Here is a 23226-nt window from a genome sequence, read left to right as displayed (position 1 = left end):
TACATGGTGCAGTGTGGTCGCCAAGATGAGCAGATGTGTCTAGAATCAGCTGGGTGCTTCCCACCCCCCACCCCCCTCCACCACGCTGCTTTTGTGATCGGATATTGTCTTGTAAACATCTCGTTGTCCATTTGCCTTTACCTGCTATTTATCACCCTTAATAAGTGTTTACCATAAGCTCAAAGAGGAAATTGAGAGAAAGTGGCTCAAAAAGTGATACGTCACATGTGAAGAAGCAGAAAAAAGGGTTGACTTTAGTACAGAAATGGAAATGTTGGATAAGCTCGCTAAGGGTGAAGGTTCATCATCTGTAGTTAGGGCTTATGGCGTTAATGAGTCGACTGTGCGTATAGTGAAGAGAAATGAGGCAAAAATTAGAGCAAGTGTTGCTGCAAATGCACCTAAAGCTGCTAAAATGTCATTCTATACCTGTGATATTACCATACATAAGATGGAGAAAGCAATGAACATGTGGTTTGGGGACCAAACACAGAAAAGAGTTCCATTGGATGGGCCAGTGATTAGATAAAAAGCAAAGAAATTGTATGATCACTTAAAACAGGATGCTGTGTCAACTTTGGAGGAGAGCAGTGTAGCAAGGAATATACTTTTATAGCCAGCAAGAGATGGTTTGAGAAGTTCAAAAGGAGGTATGGGCTGCATAATGTTAAATTGGTCAGTGAAAGTGCATCTGCAGAACATGAAGCAACAGCAAGGTTTCCATCTGAGCTGGCCGAACTCATTGAGGAGAAAAATAACTTGCCCTGGCTTGTAACCTAACGCAGATGAAACTGGCTTATTTTGGAAACAGATGCCAAAGAGAACCTTTTATTTCAAAAGATGAGAAATCTGCTCCAGGTTACAAGGCTGCGAAAGACCGACTTACCCTTCTCATGTGTGGAAATGCAATGGAGGATTTTATGGTAAAGCCAATGTTCCTTTATCGAGCCCCAAACTCCCGTGCGCTCAAGGCCAAAGATAAATATCAGCTACCAGTGTTTTGGAGGTTTAATCGGCATGTGTGGGTCACTTCAGTGCTTTTTATGGACTAACTTTCATAATTGTTTTGTGCATGAAATAGAACACAACCTGGCATCAAAGAACCTGGCATTTAAGGTCCTACGGATCCTTGATAATTCTCCAGGCCACGCTGCAAGCCTTCAGGCTGTGCAGCCCAAATTGGAGGTGGATTTTCTGCCTCCAGACACCACATCACTCCTCCAGCTCCTTAACCAAGGTATCATCGCAACTTTTAAAGTTTATTACTCTCGCCACACCTTTCACCACATCCTAGACACTATGGACAGTGATCCAAGCTTAACAGTGACACAGTGCTGGAAGGATTACACTATAGCAGAGTGTGTTAAAAATATAAGAGTCTCTGGATGAAATAAAGCCTTCATCAATCAATGCATGTTAAGAATATAAGAACGGCCATTCTGGGTCAGACCAAAGGTCCATCAAGCCCAGTATCCTGTCTACCAACAGTGACCAATGCCAGGTTCCCCAGAGGGAGTGAACCTAACAGGTGATCAAGTGATCTCTCTCCTGCCGTCCATCTCCACCCTTTGACAAACAGAGGCTACGGACACCATTCCTTACCCATCCTGGCTAATAGCCATTTATGGACTTAACCTCCATGAATTTATCCAGTTATCTTTTAAACCCTGTTATAGTGCTAGCCTTCACAACCTTCTCAGGCAAGGAGCTCCACAGGTTGACTGTGCGCTGTGTGAAGAAGAACTTCCATTTATTTGTTTTAACCTGCTGCCAATTAATTTCATTTGGTGGCTCAGTTTTTCTATTATGGGAACAAGTAAAGAACTTTTCCTTATTCACTTTCTCCACATCACACATGATTTTATATACCTCTATCATATTCCCCCCCCCTTAGTCTCCTCTTTTCCAAGCTGAAAAGTCCTAGCCTCTTTAATCTCTCCTCATATGGGACCCGTTCCAAACCCCTAATCACTTTAGTTGCCCTTCTCTGAACCTTTTCTAATGCCAGTATATCTTTTTTGAGATGAGGAGACCACATCTGTGCACAGTATTCAAGATGTGGGTGTACCACAGATTTATATAAGGGCAATAAGATATTCTCCATCTTATTCTCTATCCCCTTTTTAATGATTCCTAACATCCTGTTTGCTTTTTTGACCGCCGCTGCACACTGTGTGGACGTCTTCAGAGAACTATCCACGGTGACTCCAAGATCTTTTTCCTGATTAGTTGTAGCTAAATTAGCCCCCATCATATTGTATGAATAGTTGAGGTTATTTTTTCCCAATGTGCATTACTTTACATTTATCCACATTACATTTCATTTGCCATTTTGTTGCCCAATCGCTTAGTTTTGTGAGATCTTTTTGAAGCTCGTCACAGTCTGCTTTGGTCTTAACTATCTTGAGCAGTTTAGTATCATCTGCAAACTTTGCCACCTCTCTTTTACCTCTTTCTCCAGATCATTTATGAATAAGTTGAATAGGATTGGTCCTAGGACTAACCTTGGGGAACACCACTAGTTACGCCTCTCCATTCTGAAAATTTACCATTAATTCCTACCCTTTGTTCCCTGTCTTTTAACCAGTTCTCAATCCATGAAAGGATCTTCCCTCTTATCCCATGATAACTTAATTTACGTAAGAGCCTTCGGTGAGGGACCTTGTCAAGGCTGTCTGGAAATCTAAGTACACTACGTCCACTGGATCCCCCTTGTCCACATGTTTGTTGACCCCTTCAGAGAACTCTAATAGATTAGTAAGACATGATTTCCCTTTACAGAAATCATGTTGACTTTTGCCGAACAGTTTATGTTCTTCTAGGTGTCTGACAATTTTATTCTTTACGATTGTTTCAACTAATTTGCCCGGTACTGACGTTAGACTTACTGGTCTGTAATTGCCGGGATCACCTTGTAATCGATCGCGCCGGGGCTCGACCCTCCTGAGGGCAGGAGGGGAGCCACACCGACTCACTCCATGTCTTCTGTGGAACCGGCTGAACAATAGTCAACAGTGTTAGGAAGCTCAGACCCTCTGGTGCAGGGCTGAGCAGCAATACAGTACACAGAACTCAGGCCCTTTGGTACAGGGCTGAGCAGCAAACAGTACAATGAGCTCAGGCCCTCTGGTGCAGGGCTGAGCAGCAAACAGTATAAGGAGCTCAGGCCCTTTGTTGCAGGGGGCTGAGCAGCAAACAAACAGTCAGGAAGCTCAGGCCCTTTCTTGCAGGGGGCTGAGCAGCAAACAGTACAGAAGGCTCAGGCCCTTTGGAGCAGGGGCTGAGCGAGGGGGGAAAACTGCCACCCGTGAGTGGGGTGGCAGGGGGGACACAGGCCCACCCACTCCACTGTGTCCCAGCCCGGGGCCCTAGCAGTGGCTGTCACCGCTGATGGTCAGTGGGGTCCTGACCGCAACACACTGACATCGGGACCTCTGCGTCTGTAGCCTGACAGGGGTCGGCTACCCCCGGGCTACTTCCATTTTCCCCCTCAGGGCTTACCTCATCCGGGGCACCAGCTCCAGGCCAGTCAATCAGCATAGGCTCCTCGGGACCAGGGCTTGGTGGCAGGTCTGGCAGCTCCTCGGGGAAGTCTGGCCAGGCGTGCTCAGGCGGCTCCTCCGGGTAACAGCAGGGGCGGGGAAGCTCCGGCGGTTCCTCTTCATAGTGGGTGCGGGAGATTTCCAGCGGCTGCTCCCAGTACCGGTCACGGGGAAGCTCCGGTGGCTCCTCATCGTAGTGGGCGCGGGGAAGCTCTGGCCAATCAGGACAGCTGCCTCGGGTCCTGGAAGGTTCCCAGTCAGGAGCTCTCGCCGGCACATCTGCTCCTGGCGGCGGCTGGGCTCTGACTGAGCTCTGGCAGCCGGCTTTTCTACTTCCTGTCCCACCCCTTGACTTCCGGGGGGCGGGGACAGGTGGTGGTGGCTCCGCCCACTTGGGAGTCTGCAAGGTGGCTCCCTCTGCTGGGCAGGAGGGGAGCCACACCAACTCACTACACACCTCTAGAGCCCTTTTTAAATATTGGCGTTACATTAGCTATCTTCCAGTCATTGAGTACAGAAGCCAATTTAAAAGACAGGTTACAAACCATAGTTAATAGTTTCGCAATTTCACATTTGAGTTCTTTCAGAACTCTTGGGTGAATGCCACCTGGTTCCGGTGACTTATTACTGTTAAGTTTATCAATTAATTCCAAAACCTCCTCTAGTGACACCTTAATCTGTAACAATTCCTCAGATTTGTCACCTACAAAAGCCAGCTCAGGTTTGGGAATCTCCCTGACATCCTCAGCCTTGAAGACTGAAGCAAAGAATTCATTTACTTTCTCCACAATGACTTTATCATCTTTAAGTGCTCCTTTTGTATCTCGATCATCCAGGGGCCCCACTGGTTGTTTAGCAGGGTTCCTGCTTCTGATGTACTTAAACATTTTATTATCTTTTAAGTTTTGGCTAGCTGTTCTTCAGTAGAAAAATAGTTGGAAAAACTTGTGGCGAAAGACAGTGAATGATTTTCGTGGCTTCCCCGAAATGTGATGTGAGGTGGAAGAAATTTACAGAGCTGGGTTGTCGTGTGGGAGGGCAGGGATTTGACAATCTCCAGACAATGGAGATAAAGGAGCTACTGGAGTCCCACACTACCGAGCTCAATGAGGAAGAGCTGGAGGAGCTGATTTAGTCAAGCACCAGTGATAAGGACAGTGAGGATGTGGCACCAAAGCTGTAGCTGACAATGGAGAGTCTGGCTAAGGCTTTTCAACTGGCCAAGGAACTCTGAGACCTTTTTTGTGCTGAGGATCCATTCATGGAACGTAGCTTGAAATTCAAGAGAGCTTGAGGGTATGTTGACTCCTTACAGGGAAATTTACAAAGACATGCAGAAGAACGCCAATTGACCATCACCAGTTGGTTTTTTTTTATACGTCTTCTGCCACCAACTCCACTCCATAGCCACGGGTGAGACTGGCCCTTAGCATCCAGGCCCATCCAGCCCCAGCTTTGCTCCAGCCCTAGTGCTTGCCCTGCTCGGCCTGCTCACCCCATGCTCCAGCTGGGCAGCGGGGTCGAGGGCTTGCCCCACTCTGCCTGCCCAACATTCCAAATGGGGAATGGGGCTGGGGCATGGGGGCTTACCCTGCTCCACCTGGCGCTCCTGCCTGGGATGGGATTGGGGGCGTATCCTGCCCTACCCACCTGGCATTCCAGCCGGGGAGCAGGCAAGCCCCCGTGCCCTGACCCCGCTCCCTGGGTGCGCACCTGGGGCCCAGGGGGAGCCCTGGCCAGAGTGTCCATCGCCTCCCACATGGCCAGCTGGAGAGGGTGAGGGGAGGCGGTACAAATCCCTCCTGCCTCACCTCCCCCACCACTGCCCACCCACCTGAAGTGGGGGCCCATCCAAGTGTCCCATCTTGTTTATGCCACTGCACCACACTCCCTGGCCTCCCCAGACACCCCGGATGAACCCTCAAAGTTCTGACTTCAACAACATCAGCATTATTATCCTGTCAAATTCATCCTCAGCATCAGGGAAGGTCAGTAGCAAGTTTAAATTTCATTAAATTTTTCTAAGAAAAGTCATCTTGTGAGCCTGGAACCTAAACCCTTATTTCCCATAGACTCTTTGTATCTTTTTATGCAATTTCTATTTGCACAGTGTTTCTTCAAGAACATAACCACTATGTAAATCAAGGCCCGACTGTAGTAATTTTAATGTAATGCCAGTTTGGAACATGACTGAAGTGCAGTATGAGAAACACTTTTTGTAGTCTAAAGTTAGTTGAGGTGGTATGGACTTCAGGAACAGTTCTAATATCATGAGTGGAAATCTTAGACCTGGATATTCTCAAATTCATGAATCCCAATTGACTAAAATTCTAGGCGGTATAAATTATAAAAAAATCTGAGTGGATAGAATTTAAACATAATTGAAAAAGAAAATAAAAAGTTCTAGGAAGAGAGATCAACTGTCAAATGGAGAATAAAGGCATCTGTTTAACCAGCTTGCACTCATCATCATGATATTGGAATGCCATGCTTGCTAATATTAATTACCCCGTTAGGGTTCGCTCCCCACTCTGAACTCTGGGGTACAGATGTGGAGACCTGCATGAAAGACCCCCTAAGCTTATTTTTACCAGCTTAGTTTAAAACTTCCCCAAGGCACAAATCCTTCCTTGTCCTTGGATGAGTACTGCTGCCACCACCAAGTGAGTTAGACAAAGATTTAAGGAAAAGAACCACTTGGAGTTCTTGTTCCCCCCCAAACCCCCTCCCCAACCCCTTCACCCCCTTTTGTGGGGAGTATTGAGAATAATATACCAACCAAATAGGTTAACAAAGTGGGCACAGACCAGCCCTAGGACACTAAAAACCAATCAGGTTCTTAAAAGCAGAACTTTATTATAAAGAAAAAAGTAAAAGAAGCATCTCTGTAAAATCAGGATGGAAGGTAATTTTACAGGGTAATAAGATTTATAACACAGAGGATTCTCCTTTAGGCAAAACTTTAAAGTTACAAAAAACAGGAATAAACCTCCCTCTTAGCATAGGGAACATTTACAAGCTACAACAAAAGATAATCTAATGCATTTTTTTTCTGTTACTTACAATTTGTAATCTTAGATGCTTAGTTTAGATATTGCTTTGGGAGATGTATTTTCCCTGCCCTGATTCCTCACTGACCCAGAGAGAACAACACAAAGAGAGACAAAACAAAAACCTTCTCCCACAGATTTGAAAGTATCTTCTCCCCTCATTGGTCCTTTTGGTTAGGTGCCAGCCAGGTTATTTGAGCTTCTGAACCTTTTACAGGTAAAGGAGGGATTTTATGCTACCCGTAGCTGTATGTTTATGACACCCCCTGTCTCCAGTGTAAAGCTCTCCATTAAAATGTTCTGATATGTTGCTTCTCTGTTTGTTCTCTTTTGCTCCACTGTAACTATCTCATAATAATAACTCTATAGCTTTCCAAATACTTGCTGTCCAAGTACAAATTTATAAGACAAAAAAATTAAGCTTGTCTTCCCTTTGCTTTTGATTATACTTATATAAAAATCTACTGTTGCAGTTATCTAGCAGATATTGTTTATTTTGTCTGTCAAAAGTGAGATGATCTTCACAGTGATTTCTATTAGAAAAACAATTTTGTATAGCTTAAAAATAGCTATAAAACTGAGTTTAAAATGAACAGACATAGCAATCTGTAACCAAGACTAAATGTGCTTCCATGGATTGCAATCATAAATTATTACACACCTGCTAATCTCAACAAGAATTTAAAGTTTTCAAGTTATTCTAGGCCAGTTTGAAGCACAGTCCTTTTTAAAAAAAAATAAATTTTGGTTTTAATTTCTAGCCGTAATTCATGGTTGAAAACTATTTTTTGTAGAGTGTACTGTATTTAGAGCCTAGTTGATTAAAGAAGACCAAAGGCTGAAATTATAGGTGTATTTTTTGTGTGTTTTATAAGCAGCAGAATGTATACTGTGTATTCATTATATCGGTATTGGACAATGTCCATCTCTCCAACAGACGTGATTGGGCACTTTGGATCTGATTCAACACTCATTGAAGTCAGTGAAAATCTTTCAATTGGCTTCAGCACTTACTGATCAGGCCCTTAGTTATTATGATGTACAGAGGTCTGGGGGTAAGTAGGTGCAACATGAGGAAGTCAGAAAAAAGTATTTGTAACTAGATTGAGCCAAAAGGGGAAAAAAATACCATTGTAACCTAGAACCATATTCCATCTTCCCCAATCACACACTCTCTCACTCACTCTCAGGGCAAGTCTACATTACAAAATTAAGTCAACCTAAGTTACGTAGATGTACAGCCACCATGATAATTAAAATGGTTTTGCATGTCCACACTACGCTCCTTGTTCCAGCAGTGTGTGTCCTCACCAGGAGCGCTTGAACCGATTTAACTGCCAGAGTGGGGCATTGTGGGATGGCTTCTGAAAAGCTGCAGCAATCAATGTATGCAACTCAATCTCTACACTGACACTGCATCAACCTAATTACGTTGACTTAAGAGCTATGCCTCTTGTGGAGGTGAAGTCAAGTCGGTGTAGTGTGCAAGTTGCATTGGTGGGAGCTCCATTGTAGTGCAGATGCTTACAGAGTTAGGTCAGTGTAAGCTGCCTTATGTTGATGCAACTCTGTAGTGTAGACTCGGGCTTACTCTTTCTCTGGTTCATAGGCACCGACTCTGTGGGTGCCCCGGGGCTGGAGCACCACAGGGAAAAATGGTGGATGCTGAGCACCCACTGGCAGCCCCCCTATCGGTTCTCCCCCACCCTCCAGTGCCTCCTGCCCGCCGGCAGGCCCCGCAGATCAATGCCTCCTCCTCCCTCCCTGAACCTCCCACCGGCTGCAAACAGCTGTTTTGTGGCGTGCAGAAGGCTGGGGGAAGGGGGAGGAGCGAGGACACAGCACACTCTGGGGAAGGGACCCGAACTGGGTGGGAAGAGGCAGGGTGGGGACAGGAAGAGGCGGGGCAGGGGTGCAGCAAGGGCGGGAAGAGGTGGGGTGGGGCCTTGAGGGAGGGGTGAAGTGGGGGCAGGGCCTGGGACAGAGCCAGGTGTCGAGCACCCCCAGCACTTTGGAATGTCGGTGCTTGTGCTCTGGTTCTATGTTCAGTTTCTAAAGGATCTACCAGGAATGGTGACAGCCCATGCCTGTGAGACAGAAACTCTTGAATTTCAGTCCCAGCCCTGATACTTACTGCCTTTGTGCCATGGGAAAGTGATGTGCTCTTAGCCCCAATTTTCCCAACTATAAAAATAGGGATAGCATCCTTTACCTGCCTCATGGATCTGTTGTGAGAAGTAACTAGCTAATGGTCAAGTGCTATGGATGACTGTTGTACATAGTGCAATGTATAGCTATTGATATATTACCTAGAAATTGTTTTACTTCATTTAAATACCTCATAGATCTAATATTTTCAAGGCAATTGTCCTTCACTGGACAGCACATTGAAATAATTAATTCCCTTTATTGTAAAGTTCCTATCTTTTCTTTTCAGAGTTGTGTCTGCAAAGGTAAAAGCCACTGCTACTGTGATGGAATGAAAGGTAATAAGGTAAGAGACTAAATATGTTACCCTGTTCCTACCTCCCCCCCGCCCCAGGATAAATCATTGGTGCAAATTAATAATACATAAATGATAGACAGAATGAATTTACTGGGTGGTAGTATAAACAGATATTTCTGGTAAAGACAACCCTCAGGTGGATTCACTACCTCACATTCACCTCTCAGAATAACTCTGTACACTCTGTTTAACTAGGAAGAATGTAAAAGTTTTAAAAACTGACCCTAACTAAATGGAAATGTCTACACAGCCGATGTTAAAGCGCTGCTGCAGGGGAGCTTTACCGTGGCTGTGTAGTCGCAGCTCCAATGCTGGGAGAGAGCTCTCTCAGGGCTGTAATAAAACCACCTCCACGAGGGGAGTAGCTACCAGCCAGTGCTGGTGTGCTGTCTACACTGCCACTTTACAGCGCTGAAACTTGCATCGCTCGGGGGAGGAGAGGGTTTCACACCTCCGAGCGAAGAAAGTTTCAGCGCTGTAAGTGGCAGTGTAGGTTGTACAATGGTAGGTGCTTAGAGTTCGTTTCATGTAAACAACTAGCCTGGGTGGCCTCCCTCCCTGATAGCTTCCCCACACTTCCATGAGGCAATGCTGCAGTTGCATCCTAGTTACAATTACAATGTTCTACACCCCCCCGCTATATATATGCATATGTTCATAACCATAACCTGAATACATATCTCTTAATGGCCATCAAGTTCAGAACATTACCAGCTTTCATGAAAGGCCTTACTTGACACATCTAGACACAATAACAGTGTGTACAAACCAGTTGATTCCATTGTTTACTCTTTGGAGTTCAGACCCCCTCTTCTCCCCTTGGGCAGTCTGGACCCTGATTATCACAATATCAGAGAAACGAGGTGGGTGAGGTGATATCTTTTATTGGACCAACTTCTATTGGTGGAAGGCATGAGCTTTCAAGCTACACCAAGGTGGCTACTTGTGTATTCCTGGAATACTGGATTTTTCAGCAGTTCTGGGAAAGGCATGAGCCTACCTCTGCCTGCGTGACCCCATCCCCGCCTGCGTGACCTCAGATGCCCCATCCCTATTGCTGTTTCCCTGAGCTCCTTCTTACCCAGCCCCTCTCTCGTCCCTTGACTGTTTATGGGTTTACCATGGAGTCTGCTCTACTCCCTGTGGCTACTTACCCTCTCCTAGCTTCTTGCTAGACTCCTTACTCCAGGGCAGGATCACCGGACTTACTCTCTCCCTGGACTTCCTTCTCCTCTCTGACAACCTCCCTTATTCCAGGAAGTGACGGCAGCTTCCCTCTCCTACAATTCCCCCTTCTGCTTTCAGCCTCCTGGCTTTGTAGTACTGTTGCAGCTCTTCCCTCGCTGGGCTTTACTCTTATTTAACCCTGGCCCTCCCTCTCAGGGGTGATGCCAGGTATTTTAATTTGTGTCTCAGACCCTCATTAATCCTCTCAGGGCTGGTGTGGGGTGCAAATCAGATCACATACCAACAAAATCACCTCCAGAGCCCCCCTGTCTCCACTCCCCAGCTTGTCCAACTCCCTGCAGCCCAAGGAAGAAAGATGGGCCTTACAACATACACTGGAGTTTAACTCCTCACAGTTTGCACAACAGAGACCTACTTTTGATAAAAAATAAACAAAGAGTTTATTTACTAGAAAAGTCATAGATTCCATGCTAGAGTACTAAGTGTATAGCAGTAGGAATGTACTACCGACCACGCGACCAAGATAGAATTATCAGATGAACATGGTATGTTGGGGAAGAGTGAACGTGGCTTTTGCAAAGGGAAATCGTGTCTCTCCAATCTATTAGAATTCTTTGAAGGGGTCAGCTAATATGTGGATATGGTGTACTTGGACTGTCAGAATGTATACTTAGTCCCACTTCCTAAGTGAAGTAGGCAGTCATGGAATAGGAGGGAAGGTCTTACAGATCCATAACTGGTTAAAAGATAGAGGGGGAAAGGGTAGGAATAAATGGTCAGGTTTCACAGTAGAGAGTGGAGAAAGATTCCCCCAAGGATCTGTACTGGGAACTGCTGTACCAGTGATAGAAAAAGGGGTAAGCAGTGAGGTGGTGAAGTTTGTACAGTAAGTGATACAAAATTACTCAAGATACTTATGTCCAAAGCTGACTGAAAAAGGTTTACAAAGCAATCTCACAAAACTTGGTGACTGGATAACAAAATGGCCAATGAAATTCAATGTTGATAAATGCAAAGTAATGCACATTGGAAAACATAATCCTAACTATACATACAAAATGATGGGGTCTAAATTAGCTGTTGCCACTCAAAAGAGAGATCTGGGAGTTATTGTGGTAGTTCCCTGAAAACCTCAGCTCAGTGTACCACCACAGTCAAAAAATGACAATGTTAGGAACCATTAGGAAATGGATAGATAATAAGACAGAAAATATCATAATGGCCACTATATAAATCCATGGTACTCCCACACCTGGAATACTGTGCGCAGTTCTGGTTGCCAAAGGACATTATGGTCAAAAAAGATATATTACAACTAGAAAAGCTACAGAGAAGAGCAACAAAAATGAACAGGAGTATAGAACAGTTTCTATATAAGGAGAGATTAAAAAGACTGGGATGGTTCATCTTAGAAAAGAGATGACTAAGGGAGGATAAGATAGAGGTCTATAAAATCATGAATGGTGTGGAGAAAAGGAACAATTATTTATCCCTTCACATAACACGAGATACAGAGGTCACCACTGAAATTAACAGGCAATAGGTTTAAAACAAACAAAGTATCTCTTCACACAATGCACAATCAACTTGTGGAATTTGTTTCCAGGGGATGTTGTGAAGGTCAAAAGTATAACTGGGTTCAAAAAAGAATTAAATAAGTTCATGGAGGTTAGGTTTATCAATAGCTATTAGCCAGGATGGTCAGGGATGCAGTCCCATGCTCTGGATGTCCTTAAATCTTTGAGTGCTGGAAGCTGGGACTGGATGACAGGATAGATCACTCAATTGCCCTGTTCTGTTCTTTCCCTCTGAAGCATCTGGCAATGACCAATGATCAATGTACCATTATGGCTGTGCTTAGGAGACTGTGGCTCGAGAAAAGACTCAGACTAGCCTAACCTAATCACAAATGAGTGCAGCGTTGTAAGCAAATCCTGGGTAGAGTTCAGTACTTCTACGCACTTTGGTGATTGGCATATTGAAATGACATAGATAGGCCCAAGCCTGGCAAACATTTCAGAGCATGAATAACTTTACAGACCTGAGTAGGGGGATTGGGCCAGCCCCGCCTGTTGTCCCATTTTCACTTTGGGAAATAGAGTCACCATAGGCAGGCAGCACAGATGCAGGCATGGAACACTACTGAGTAGCTAGAGTCCCAACCCTGCTTCAGTGTTTAAGAATGTGTCTGTGGGAGCCTTCAGCCAGTCAGAGGGGCAGGTTCATTAAGTGAATCAGCAGAGGGCAGTAAGCTGTGTCTGGATTCAGCTGTGGGTCCCTGACACAATAGAGGGGATCACTCCTATAACTTGCTTCTGTGGCAAGATATTCAAGCTTAAATGAAGAAAGATCAAGTCCTTAAATTTCTCCCTATGAGTTAGTATTGTACCCCATCCAGTGGCAGATCTTGGTATTGCATTATTATATCTCTTCAGCCTTCCTTGAAATGTGGTAAATCACTTGATGATTACCTGTTCTGTTCATTCCCTCTGGGGCACCTGGCATTGGCCACTGTCGAAAGATAGGATACTGGGCTAGATGGTCCTGTGGCCTCAGCAAACATTTTTATGTACATTGATACTTTTAGTATAAGAATTCCTTCCACTAACAGTGCCAAGAAAGATTGGCATGTCTGGAAATTTTTCTGAGACTCTGTGTGTGTTTGGAGGGCAAAATGTCATGCTAGGCTACCTTGTTATTCACATAGGCACTGAATCAGGAAGGCATATAAGCATATGTTAATTCCATCCCTATTCAAAACAGCACTTAAGTATGTGCTTAAGTCCCATTGAGTTCCCATCTGTTTGAAGTTAAGCCTGTGCTGAAGTGCTGTTATGAATAGGGTGTTTTCCTAAACTCGGGCCATAGGTACGTCTACACAGCCCATCCTATGAGCCTCCGAGCCTGGGGCAACAGACTTGGACTCACAAGCCTTGTGCTACCACACTAAAAATAGCTGTGTAGATGTTGCTGCTCAGGTTGGAGCTTGGGCTCTGAAGCCCACCCCTCTCCCTAGGCTTCAAAGCCCAAGCTCCAGCCCGAGCCACAATGTCTACACAGCTACTTCCAGTGCTGTAGCATTAGCCCCATGAGCATGAGTCTGTCGGGCTGGGCTCTGAGACTCGCTGCCAGTCGCTATGTAAACATATCCAAAGAGACCAAATGTTTCAGATCAAGAATGTATTAAATAGCTTTACCCAGCCAAAATAATCCTCCAAGCCCCCTTTAAAAAAATCACTTAACTACTTTTAGCTCCGTATCTTGTTCTGAAAATATCAGCCACTGCAAACAACCTGCACTCATGTAAAGTGGTATTGAAAAGGAACTGACTGGGAGTATTTTTACATGCATGTCTAAGTTTCTTTGACTTTCTTTAACCTATGGTCTAGCAGTCGTCTTGTGTTGTATGACCGTGAATGGCCTGTGTTATCTATAGATGACAGTGTCAAATAGTTTTATACTACGTGGCTTAGTTCTCCATTGCCCTGAGGCCGTGTAATGCTGCTCTGGCAGAGTAAAGGGGCCTAAAAGTGGGTGGAAATGGTCACCTCTCAAGCTGGTGTAGAACAAGCCTAAAGGCTCTAAACTGCTGGAATAGTACTGGTGCTCCTTGGAGTGCTGTGTTCAGCCAGTGGCTTTCTTTATGGTCCACCTCACAACCCCAGCATATTCAACAAAGAAATGTTTTGCTCATGTGGTTTTATCCTCCTGTGTTTCCTGGTCATGGGTTAGTAGTCTGAACTTGGCCTTAGGCTAATCTGAAAGTTTTCAGTCAAAATTTGCATTTAAACTGGCTGTGTAGCTTAATCTATGTGACTTGGAACAATAAAAACATCGCTTTTTAAAGCAAACCGCTATTTTACTGTACCTAAACAGCTACATTATATTTCACTATCACTTTGTTTCTTTACATGGTTCGCATATGGAGATGGAGTGGAGTGGATGGTTTGCCGGCCCAATTACACAGCAGCAGCTATCAGATCTGCCAGCTGGGACTTTGGAGTTTTTCAGTAGGATCAGAATTCTAGGGCTGGTGGAGGCTAAGCAAATTATGGAGTTGTTTGCAAGAAATGTGTGTCAGCTGCATTGTTAAGACCACATCTTCCGCCAGCTAATCTATGTGTTTTACAATAAGATTAAACACAGAGGTGCAGATTCTGATACCCATACTCGCATTAAATATCTCTTGTAGTCCCATTGACTTCAGTGGGACTACTCGTGGGATGAGGAACTATTCAGTGTGAGCAAGGGTAAATCATAATCTTGCACAGAGATGGGCAAATAAAAGCTAAGTGATGCCCCAAATAATTAGTATCTCTGAAATAACTGATCAGAAGGAAAACACAGGGATGGTTCTAAGGGCTTGTTTGTTATGCTTTTTGCAGGGTGAAAAAGGATTTCCTGGTGCTCAAGGTGTACCTGGCCAGACAGGTTTCTGTGGCCCTGAGGGACCTCCAGGGCCACAAGGACCCACGGTAGGTTGCTGACCTGCGTGTGTGTATGTGGTTTCATACACATTTTGCTCATTACAATTTTGCTCAAAGATGTTGTAAAATGTACTTAGTCAGGATCTACAGAGTTGCTGCTTGGCTAATTACTGAAAGTAATTGATGAGAGCTCAAGAATAACATTCTGCTGGTTCAGCCCCCAGCGCTCTACATCTGCAAGTGTAGCCAAGCACTTAGGCCATGGCTACACTTGCAAATTTGCAGCGCTGCAGCAGGGTGTGAAAACACACCCTCTCCAGTGCTGCAAATTGCGGCGCTGCAAAGCGCCAGTGTGGTCAAAGCCCCAGCGCTGGGAGTGTGGCTCCCAGCACTGTACGTTATTCCCCACAGGGAGGTGGACTACGGACAGCGCTGGGAGAGCTCTCTCCCAGCGCTGGCGCTTTGACTACACTTAGCGCTTCAAAGCGCTGCCGCGGCAGCGCTTTGAAGTGCAAGTGTAGCCATAGCCTTAGTCTTTAAGGTGCCACCAGACTCCTAGTTGTTTTTGTGGATACAGACTAACACAGCTATCCCTCTGATAATTGTTTCATAGACTTATTTACTTAGCCTCATTTGGGGCTGGTCTACACTCAAAAATTAGATCGGCCCAGCTACATTGCTCCGAGGTATGAAAAATCCACATGCCACGCGATGTAGTTAAGCCAGCCTAAGTCCCCATGTAGACAGCACTAGGTCAATGGAAGAATTCTTCCATCAACTTAGTTACCACCTCTCGGGAAGGTGGATTACCTACTCTGATGGGAGAACCTCTCATCAGCATTAGTAGGGTCTACACTGAAGTTCTACCGCAGCTCAGCTCATAGGCGCCTACTCCGTGGGTGCTCCAGCTTCCCCCCCTTCCCAGCTCCTCCTGACCGCCACAATCAGCGGTTCTGTGGTGTGCAGGGGGGGCTGGAGAGGGAGGAGCAGTGACAGGGCATGTGTAGCGAGGTCGAGACTCATCGATGTGGCACCTCCTACTGGTCATCTCGGGAATTAGCTCTCCAGCTTACAGAGCGCCTGCTTCTGGACGGTGTCTCACTTGCCGTAGGCCCTATGTCCCTCCCGGACCCTTTATCTCGGGGTTCTGCCCTGCCCACACTCTGGGTCTCCCCTCCCAGGGGAACCCTTTAAGCCCACCTCGCCTCAGTGGCTACTGTCAGTTATCATCTAGCTCCTGTTCACTGGGGCAGACTGCAGTGTAATGGCCTCTCGTTATTGGCAAGGGGGGTTGGACCAGCAGCCTCTGCCTAACCTCGGGCTGCACCTCTGCAATCCCAGTATTTGCTTTGGCCTTTAACAAGGCCTGCAGATTTGCCAGGCTGGAGCTCCCCACCTCCTCTTGCCTTTCCCCAGCACTGCTCTGTCCAGTAGCCTGCTCCCAGGCAGCTAGGCCCTTCACCCTCCAGACTGAGAGGGAGAGAGAGTCTTTACCTTCTGGCCATACAGCCCTTTTATAGGGCCCAGCCTGGCCCTGATTGGCTGCCTCTCAGCCTTTTCTGGTTGGCTCTCAGCCCCAGCCCTCTCCAAGGGCTGGCTTTTAACCCTTGCTGAGGCCGTAGTAGGGTGACCACCCCTCTGCAACATGCTTGGGGGAGGGGTTGGAACTGGGCGGGAAGAAGTGGGGGTGGAGTGGGAACGGGAAGAGACTGGGCAGTGTGGGGGGTTGGGGCGGGGCCTGGGGAGGAGCAGTGGGGTTGAGCACCCTCGAGGCCTGGAGGAAGCTGGCACCTGTGACTCAGCTGCAGCATTTTAAGTATAGACAATCCCTTTGACTCTCACCCGCTGACTGCACCACCATATCATTTACATGTCCCCACTGCATACATCACCTCTGAATTTCGCATACTGAAGGTACGTCTACATTGCAAAAAAAAAAAACCTGCAGCAGCAAGTCTCTGAGCCCAGTCAACTCATGGGATTCACTTGTGGGTCTAAAGATAGCAGTGTAGATGTTCCCACTCACACTGGAGCCCAGGCTCTGAAACCCTGCAATAGGGGAGGGTCTCAGAGCCTGGACTCCAGTCCAAGTGGGAACACCTATACTGCTATTTGTAGACCCATGTGCAAGGCCCGAGACCCCAAGTCAGTTGACCCAGATTTTGAGACTTGCTGCTGCAGGGTTTTGTTTGTTTGTTTTCAGTGTAGACATATCCTGGGTGTAATAGAGGGATACGGCTCGGCTGAAATTTTCCATCAAAGCTGTTTTTTGACATAAAATTGGATTTTCTATACTGAACAATTTTTTTTGCAAGAAGTGACTGCTTTCTATAGAATCTGTAGCTTTCTGCTGAAAACTTTTGGGTTTTGAGTTCTTGGCAGTAAACTCAACTATCTGTGGAAAATATCAATCAAAGGGTATTTTTTGGTCAAAATTTTCTATGAGGGGATTGATTATTTATTTGTTTATTTTATTGATCAGGCTCCTTCAGTGTAACTACCATAAGTAACGTTCATGCCAAGAGGCTAGCAGAGAGGGATGTAGCAAAACAACTAACAGGAATGTGCCATAATGTCTCTGTTGAAGTAGATCATCTCCTGCTGGGACTTATACCTTCTTCCAGATCCTCATTGTGTAAGTTCAACTTACACAACATTAAGAGGTTTAAAGAGATATAAAGAAGTCCTGAGTGTAAGGGAGTTTACAACAGCAGGATGGCTGTCACAGGTCCAGTCAAGCTCGCGCTGCTGGACACTCACCAGACTGCGGAGAGGGATACAGCCACAAGATCCTGTGTGTGTTTAAGCTTCCAGATTCTGAACAGAACCCATATACTGTTCCGGTCTTGAAGCCTCTGGACACACTCTTGGGGTACAGATCCTTTGTCGAGCACCCCATCCTGAGAGATGCAACCACATAGCCCACTGCTAAGCCTGCTCAGACTCCCTTGTCGTTTAAACATGCCCTTTCCCAGAGATTCAGCCCTGTGGAGTTCTGAACCCACAGTTTACCACTTCAAGGGATACATGGTAGGTGTTACACGTACAGTGCACACAAGCTTTGCACAGGATTCTAATACCATTGCACTTAACTGCATGAGAAATACACAGGTCTATACCAAAACAATAAACCCTACATGAGTTTCCCTGCTTCAGTTTCCTCACCACTCCAGCACATTCTTTGGGCTCTGGTCACAGTGATCTGGGGCATCCAGGATCTTTCTGCTGCAGTGCATGGCTTGTGTTCTAAAACATGGAGCCTTCTCTCCCCAGCTAGGCTTCCCTGACCTTGGCTGGTCCATCTCCTTCCTTCCTCCTGCTCAAAGCTTCTTTTGTGGCCCTGTGAGTCTCTATATGTCCCACCACCAATACCTGAAACAGACAAGCTGGAGGAGGTGGTATATAGGTCACAGTGCAGTCATTAAAGTTAAGTACTCTCCATTGTGCTTAGTTTGGTATGTATTTGCTACATACATTGTCAGCCCATGGTGGATACACATAGGCAATGAGGCATTCATTCCATGGTACAATAATGTTCATAACAACAACTTCACAATATTAACCAGAATTCATAAGTTGTATGGACACATTCCCCGAATACCACAATAGCATTTATTGCATCTAATATCACATCTAAATTTCGCCCTCTCTATTTACAGTTGGCATTATTGCAGCCTGTCATTTAACCAGAATGTTTTTATATGTAATATTTTAATTTTATTTTCAACGCAATAGAGCAGTGTGTTTGTAAAGACTATCCATAAAGGACAAACACAATAACATTGAGCCACAGATTGTGATGTGGAGTGATCTCTTAACAATTTTCTATCCAAGAACTATGTCTATCATCATTAGAAATGGATAAAACCAAATTCGTGCTGCGACAAATAATAAAACAAAAGAAAAGGGGGAAAAGGAGAAGAAGGAAGCCTCTGCAATGATCTCTTCTCATTGATCATAGGAACTGTCAAGCTGCATAGGGATTTGCACTGTGTCCTGGAAGAGTAGAAAGAAACATTTGCAATATTTAATTAGTTTATTACAAATTCATTTTATTCAAATTTGTCTCAGACAAAGAGTTCTGTTATCAGGAAATCACCTCCTCAAACAACAAATTACTTTGTGTGTAAATAAATCCTGCTTGTAATTTTGTTTGGATACTGTTTCAATATTTGGTATAAATCCATGCTGTGTTTACAAGAATGTTGCAAAGGTATTTTGTTCAACTGGTTAAAAAAATGTTAAGTGGAACCAATATACTTTTATCAAAGGGAAAGTGACTCAAAAGTACAAATATTAACTTCAGTAGGAATGTTTGTGAATAAGGATGGTCCTATCCAACATGGACCTCTCTGCTGTTATGCATTCCTTTGCTATCCCTTGGGTGGACTGTTCTAATGCATTCTGTTTACTTATACTTTAAGGCCTCAAAGTAATGTATAAACACACATACTCCAGTATTCTAGCCTCTGCAGTCTTTCGGTTCCTTTTTGGGTGCAATGGAAGGTGCTGGTTATTGTCTATAAAATCCTAAATGACTTGAGACTTAACTCTGTCAGTGACCACCTCCCTGAATAGCACTGTTGGTTTTTGTTGGGTTTTTTTTGTGCCTGTAATGGGATAAATACCTTTTGAATAATTAGAGGGAATGGTAGAGGCTGGGGTTTGTGCCGACTGTTGTGAATTTTTGTTCATCTGTAATGCACAGATGTGAACAATATAAATAAACAAAATAAATGAGTTGTATGTTCTGATCTTGGCATTATAAAGATTGCACAAAGATTTAATACGTGCTTTTTTTTCTGTTTGGTGTTTAGGGTTTTCCAGGGCGGATAGGTTTAGTTGGACCCAAAGGTGAAAGGGTAAATATATATTTAAGCAAACTTTTAATGTATTATGTATCCTGTTTACTATTAAAGTGATTTAATAACTGCCTTTTCTATAAAATCAAATAAAAACACCATATCGTGTTGCTATATTTTTGAAAGATGTGGCACTGAACTCCCATTTTTTCCTTTTTTAGAACGGTAGCTGCTGTTTTTCAATTTGCTGTGCTGCATATATGAGATTTCATGCATATGTTTATGAAGTATTGGCCTGTTTTATGTAGGAATCAGACTAGATCATAATAGTCTCTTCTGGCCTTAAAATCTGTTAATCTCCATGTAACAGTTTGCAGTCATATGAAGTGTGCCCGTGGAATAGTTAGTTAGGTAAAGTGTAGTAGTCAAATGAAAATCCCCGATAGGAAAAATGCATGCAATAAATTTTTTTACTCTATTAATTTGTATTATTCTTTCTCTGTTTCTTTTTGTATCATTAGGGAATGCTAGGATTACCTGGTTTTTCAGGTCTCCCAGGTCTTCCAGTAAGTAAAATAAAACTAGATAAACCAAGTCCTCTACTTATACAGCATCTCAGTATTCCCCAACCCAGTGTCCGTATCAGCATTGTCTCTATCAATTAACCTAGAGGTAACAATCTTGGTATCAGCAATTCTTATTCACCATACTGTATCCACGTAAACTATTTCAGTGTAGTAACAGGAAAATATAAATGTTCAATAACAAAACTGTGTCAATTTTGAACTTGTTTAGGGTGAACCAGGAAACATTGGTCCTCCTGGAGGTCCAGGAATTCCAGGATGCAATGGCCCAAAGGTAGGGATCAAGTAGAATGTGATGACAATGAGGATTGCCAAGAGCTAAGCTTAAAAATCAGTGGATACTGCCCAAAAGTAGTCTCAAACATTTTCTCAAATGCACGGCAGAGTTCTTTTGTTGCAGCTTTCAACTTCACTGATTGATCGGAGAGAAATTATGTTCACAAGAATAGCACGGAAAGCAAAAGTATTGCAAGTACTCGTGTGGCAATCTTTTCTTTGTCTTCTATATTGTTTTACCTACCCTGAAGATGCAGGATAATGGGAAGTGGAATAATCATAAGCAATTTCACTCAGCAGTTTGAAATTCTATGTTCTGTGTTGTGCTTTGAGCCTCTATTCTTGGTATGGGTATGAGTCCTGATGCAGCCTGAGGAAAAGTTAGTCTGTAGTTAATTACTTTATTTTATTTGACCCCAAAATGGCTTTCATCTAGTCTTACAGTCATAGGCGTTTGGGTGGTGCCGGGGGGCATTGCCCCCCCCAAATAGAGGGGAGGTATGGAGGGGGGTCATGCGTCGCTCCCCTCCCCCCATTTCTGCGAGCATTGAGTTACCCTGCAGGGCTTGCGTTAATCGGCCTGGGGTAGGGGGAGAAGGTGAATTTGTCATTCCCATGCTGCACTTCCCCTTCTGCCCCCCACCCCCACCCCACCAGCACTTTTCCCCTGTACTCCCAGCCCTCCATCAGCAGGTGGGCACTGCCTCCTGGGTCCTAGTGCCTACCTGTTTCCTCTGCAACCATGAGTGCCCACAGGGGTAGGGTGTGTGTGTGTGTGTGAGGAGAAGAGGCAGTGGGAAAGGGGGATGGAATGAAGCAGGGGATGAGAAGGGAAGAGGAAGGAGGAGGGGATGGAGAAGAGAAGGGGATATGGGAATGAGCAGGAGGAAGCAGGGCCCCGGCATGTGGCGTCCCCTGGGCCCCGGCATGTGGCGTCCCCTGGGCCCCGGCATGTGGCGTCCCCTGGGCAGCAGCAGCCCCAGCCCCAGCAGGGAGGCAATCGCAGCAGCACCAGAGCAGCGACATCGCTGCAGCAGCCAGTGCCGGATGGCCACCAGCAGCAGCTGGGGCTTCCCCTTTATGCCGACCCCCCACCCCACCCCCCAGCACTGGCAGCCTAGGTACCACTGTAGGTGGGGGGAGACAGCCAGTGAACCCAGGGGAGTGCCTTCCGTATGCACGTGTGCCTGGGCTCACTTTGCCCACCCAAATATAACAGTCAAATTGCATCTATGCTTACAGTAAAGGAAACTGAATATTCTGTAATACTCTAGGAGCACAGGAAAGGACTAGTTAATCATGGATAAATAAAGAAAATGCATCAGTGGCTTTTGTAACAGGTACAATGTTTGTTACTGTCAGGGTGAACAAGGATTTCCAGGGCCTCCAGGCCCAGGAGGTGTTCCAGGCAAACCAGTAAGTGGTAACATTAATCATAATGTGCATTTCTACCATATAAAGCCCTTAATTCTTTAAAGCTTGAAACGGTTGTTAATATATTAATTAATTAAGCCCCACAATACACCTGTGACATGGGATAATATTAGTATCCCCACTGGCTGGAAAACAGTGAAAAGCTTAAGAGAACATTTTCCAAAGTGACCTGATTTTGGGGGCCCAATTGGAAACACATTGGCTCTGAGCTTCACAGGTGATGGACACCTGCAGTTCTTGCTGGCTTTGGTTGAAGTTGTGGATGTTCAGTACTTTCTACATATCAGGCCCTGTGTGTCTCAAGCTGGGCATCCAAAAACAGAAGGCACCCAACATTAGAAAATACTCTTTAAAAGTGTACACCCAAGTGACTTACCTAAGGTAAGTCAATGACAGAAGCAGAACCCAGGATTCTTGCTTTAACCACTAGAGCTTGGTTTGCTCTACAGAAATTATATCAAAGGTAAACTATAAACAAGGAATAAAAATGGAGCACTGTCGTTGGCACAAAATCCCTCTAAAGATATATATTTTTTTCTATTTTAAAAAGTCCTCCTACACCCCAAAAAGAGTCAGGATGCACAAATCAAATTTACAATAATTTTGAAATCCCAGCTGGTAGGCTGGGCCACTTTCCAACAGGTAGTCCATTCTTCTGAGATTGAAGTCTGGTGCACAAGGCATGAAATTCATCCTTGTGCATCAGAACCAGCCAAGGTTACTCACCCATGCATTCATGAAAATAAGTCATTTTCTTAAGTTTGCCTCTACTAAACATCTTGACTACCCTTATCACCTGTGTTACCAGTAGCCTTTTTTAACAATATGGTATTTTATTATTTTTACTCTCCCCAGGGTATTGATGGCCTCAAAGGAGATAAGGTAAGTTATTCACAGTATGTTGTATTGAATATTCATTGAAGAGCAAAACTTTGAATTTGTACAGCTGTTGGTAAAAGATCTATAATAGCTATCTTCATCCACCGAAGCTAGAGAGTTTATTTCCTCAGAAGAAGAGCAATGCAGCTAACACCAGAACCTAGTATATGATTGCCACATTTATCCTTGGTTACAATTCAATATTTCTTATTTTCTGTTATTACTATTACTGAGTGTTATAAGAGTATTCTTTACAAACACACCAAGGACCAGGTCCCTCTCCCAAAGAGCTTATAAGTGCCATGCAGACACTGGATAAGAGTTCAGATCAAAGGAGTTCAGAAATGATCAGGAAGGTCATTTTTGGAAAGCTTCAGAAGAGTGTGTTTGAAGAGGAAGATCATTCTAACCACAGGGGCAGGAAGAAATGAGGCATGAAGATGAGTTACTGTGAAAAGTCAAGTGCTGAGTCTAGTTAATATGGGCTCTGTTTCATTTAAACACAGCTGTGTGTTGCCCACCCCAGGGGTTGCTACAG

At 44.8% G+C, this 23226-nt stretch overlaps 1 protein-coding gene across 2 annotated transcripts in view; it reads left to right on the top strand.

The window, feature by feature from the left end:
• LOC120371610 (collagen alpha-3(IV) chain-like) overlaps positions 1-23226 on the top strand; it is a 111290-nt gene that overhangs the window by 15575 nt on the left and 72489 nt on the right. Inside the window, exons 2-8 of one of the 2 annotated variants that reach the window (XM_039487519.1) lie at positions 9030-9086; positions 14672-14761; positions 19531-19575; positions 20037-20081; positions 20311-20373; positions 21738-21791; positions 22665-22691. In XM_039487519.1, coding sequence (XP_039343453.1) covers positions 9030-9086; positions 14672-14761; positions 19531-19575; positions 20037-20081; positions 20311-20373; positions 21738-21791; positions 22665-22691 — 381 coding nt within the window. The remainder of the gene's footprint in view (positions 1-9029; positions 9087-14671; positions 14762-19530; positions 19576-20036; positions 20082-20310; positions 20374-21737; positions 21792-22664; positions 22692-23226) is intronic. The other variant, XM_039487520.1, reaches the window with a different exon arrangement.

Source organism: Mauremys reevesii, linkage group 9 (assembly GCF_016161935.1).
Source record: "Mauremys reevesii isolate NIE-2019 linkage group 9, ASM1616193v1, whole genome shotgun sequence".
Taxonomy (NCBI): domain Eukaryota; kingdom Metazoa; phylum Chordata; order Testudines; family Geoemydidae; genus Mauremys; species Mauremys reevesii.
Note: the sequence above shows the minus strand (reverse complement) of the source record. Positions and strands in the feature narration are given on the sequence as shown.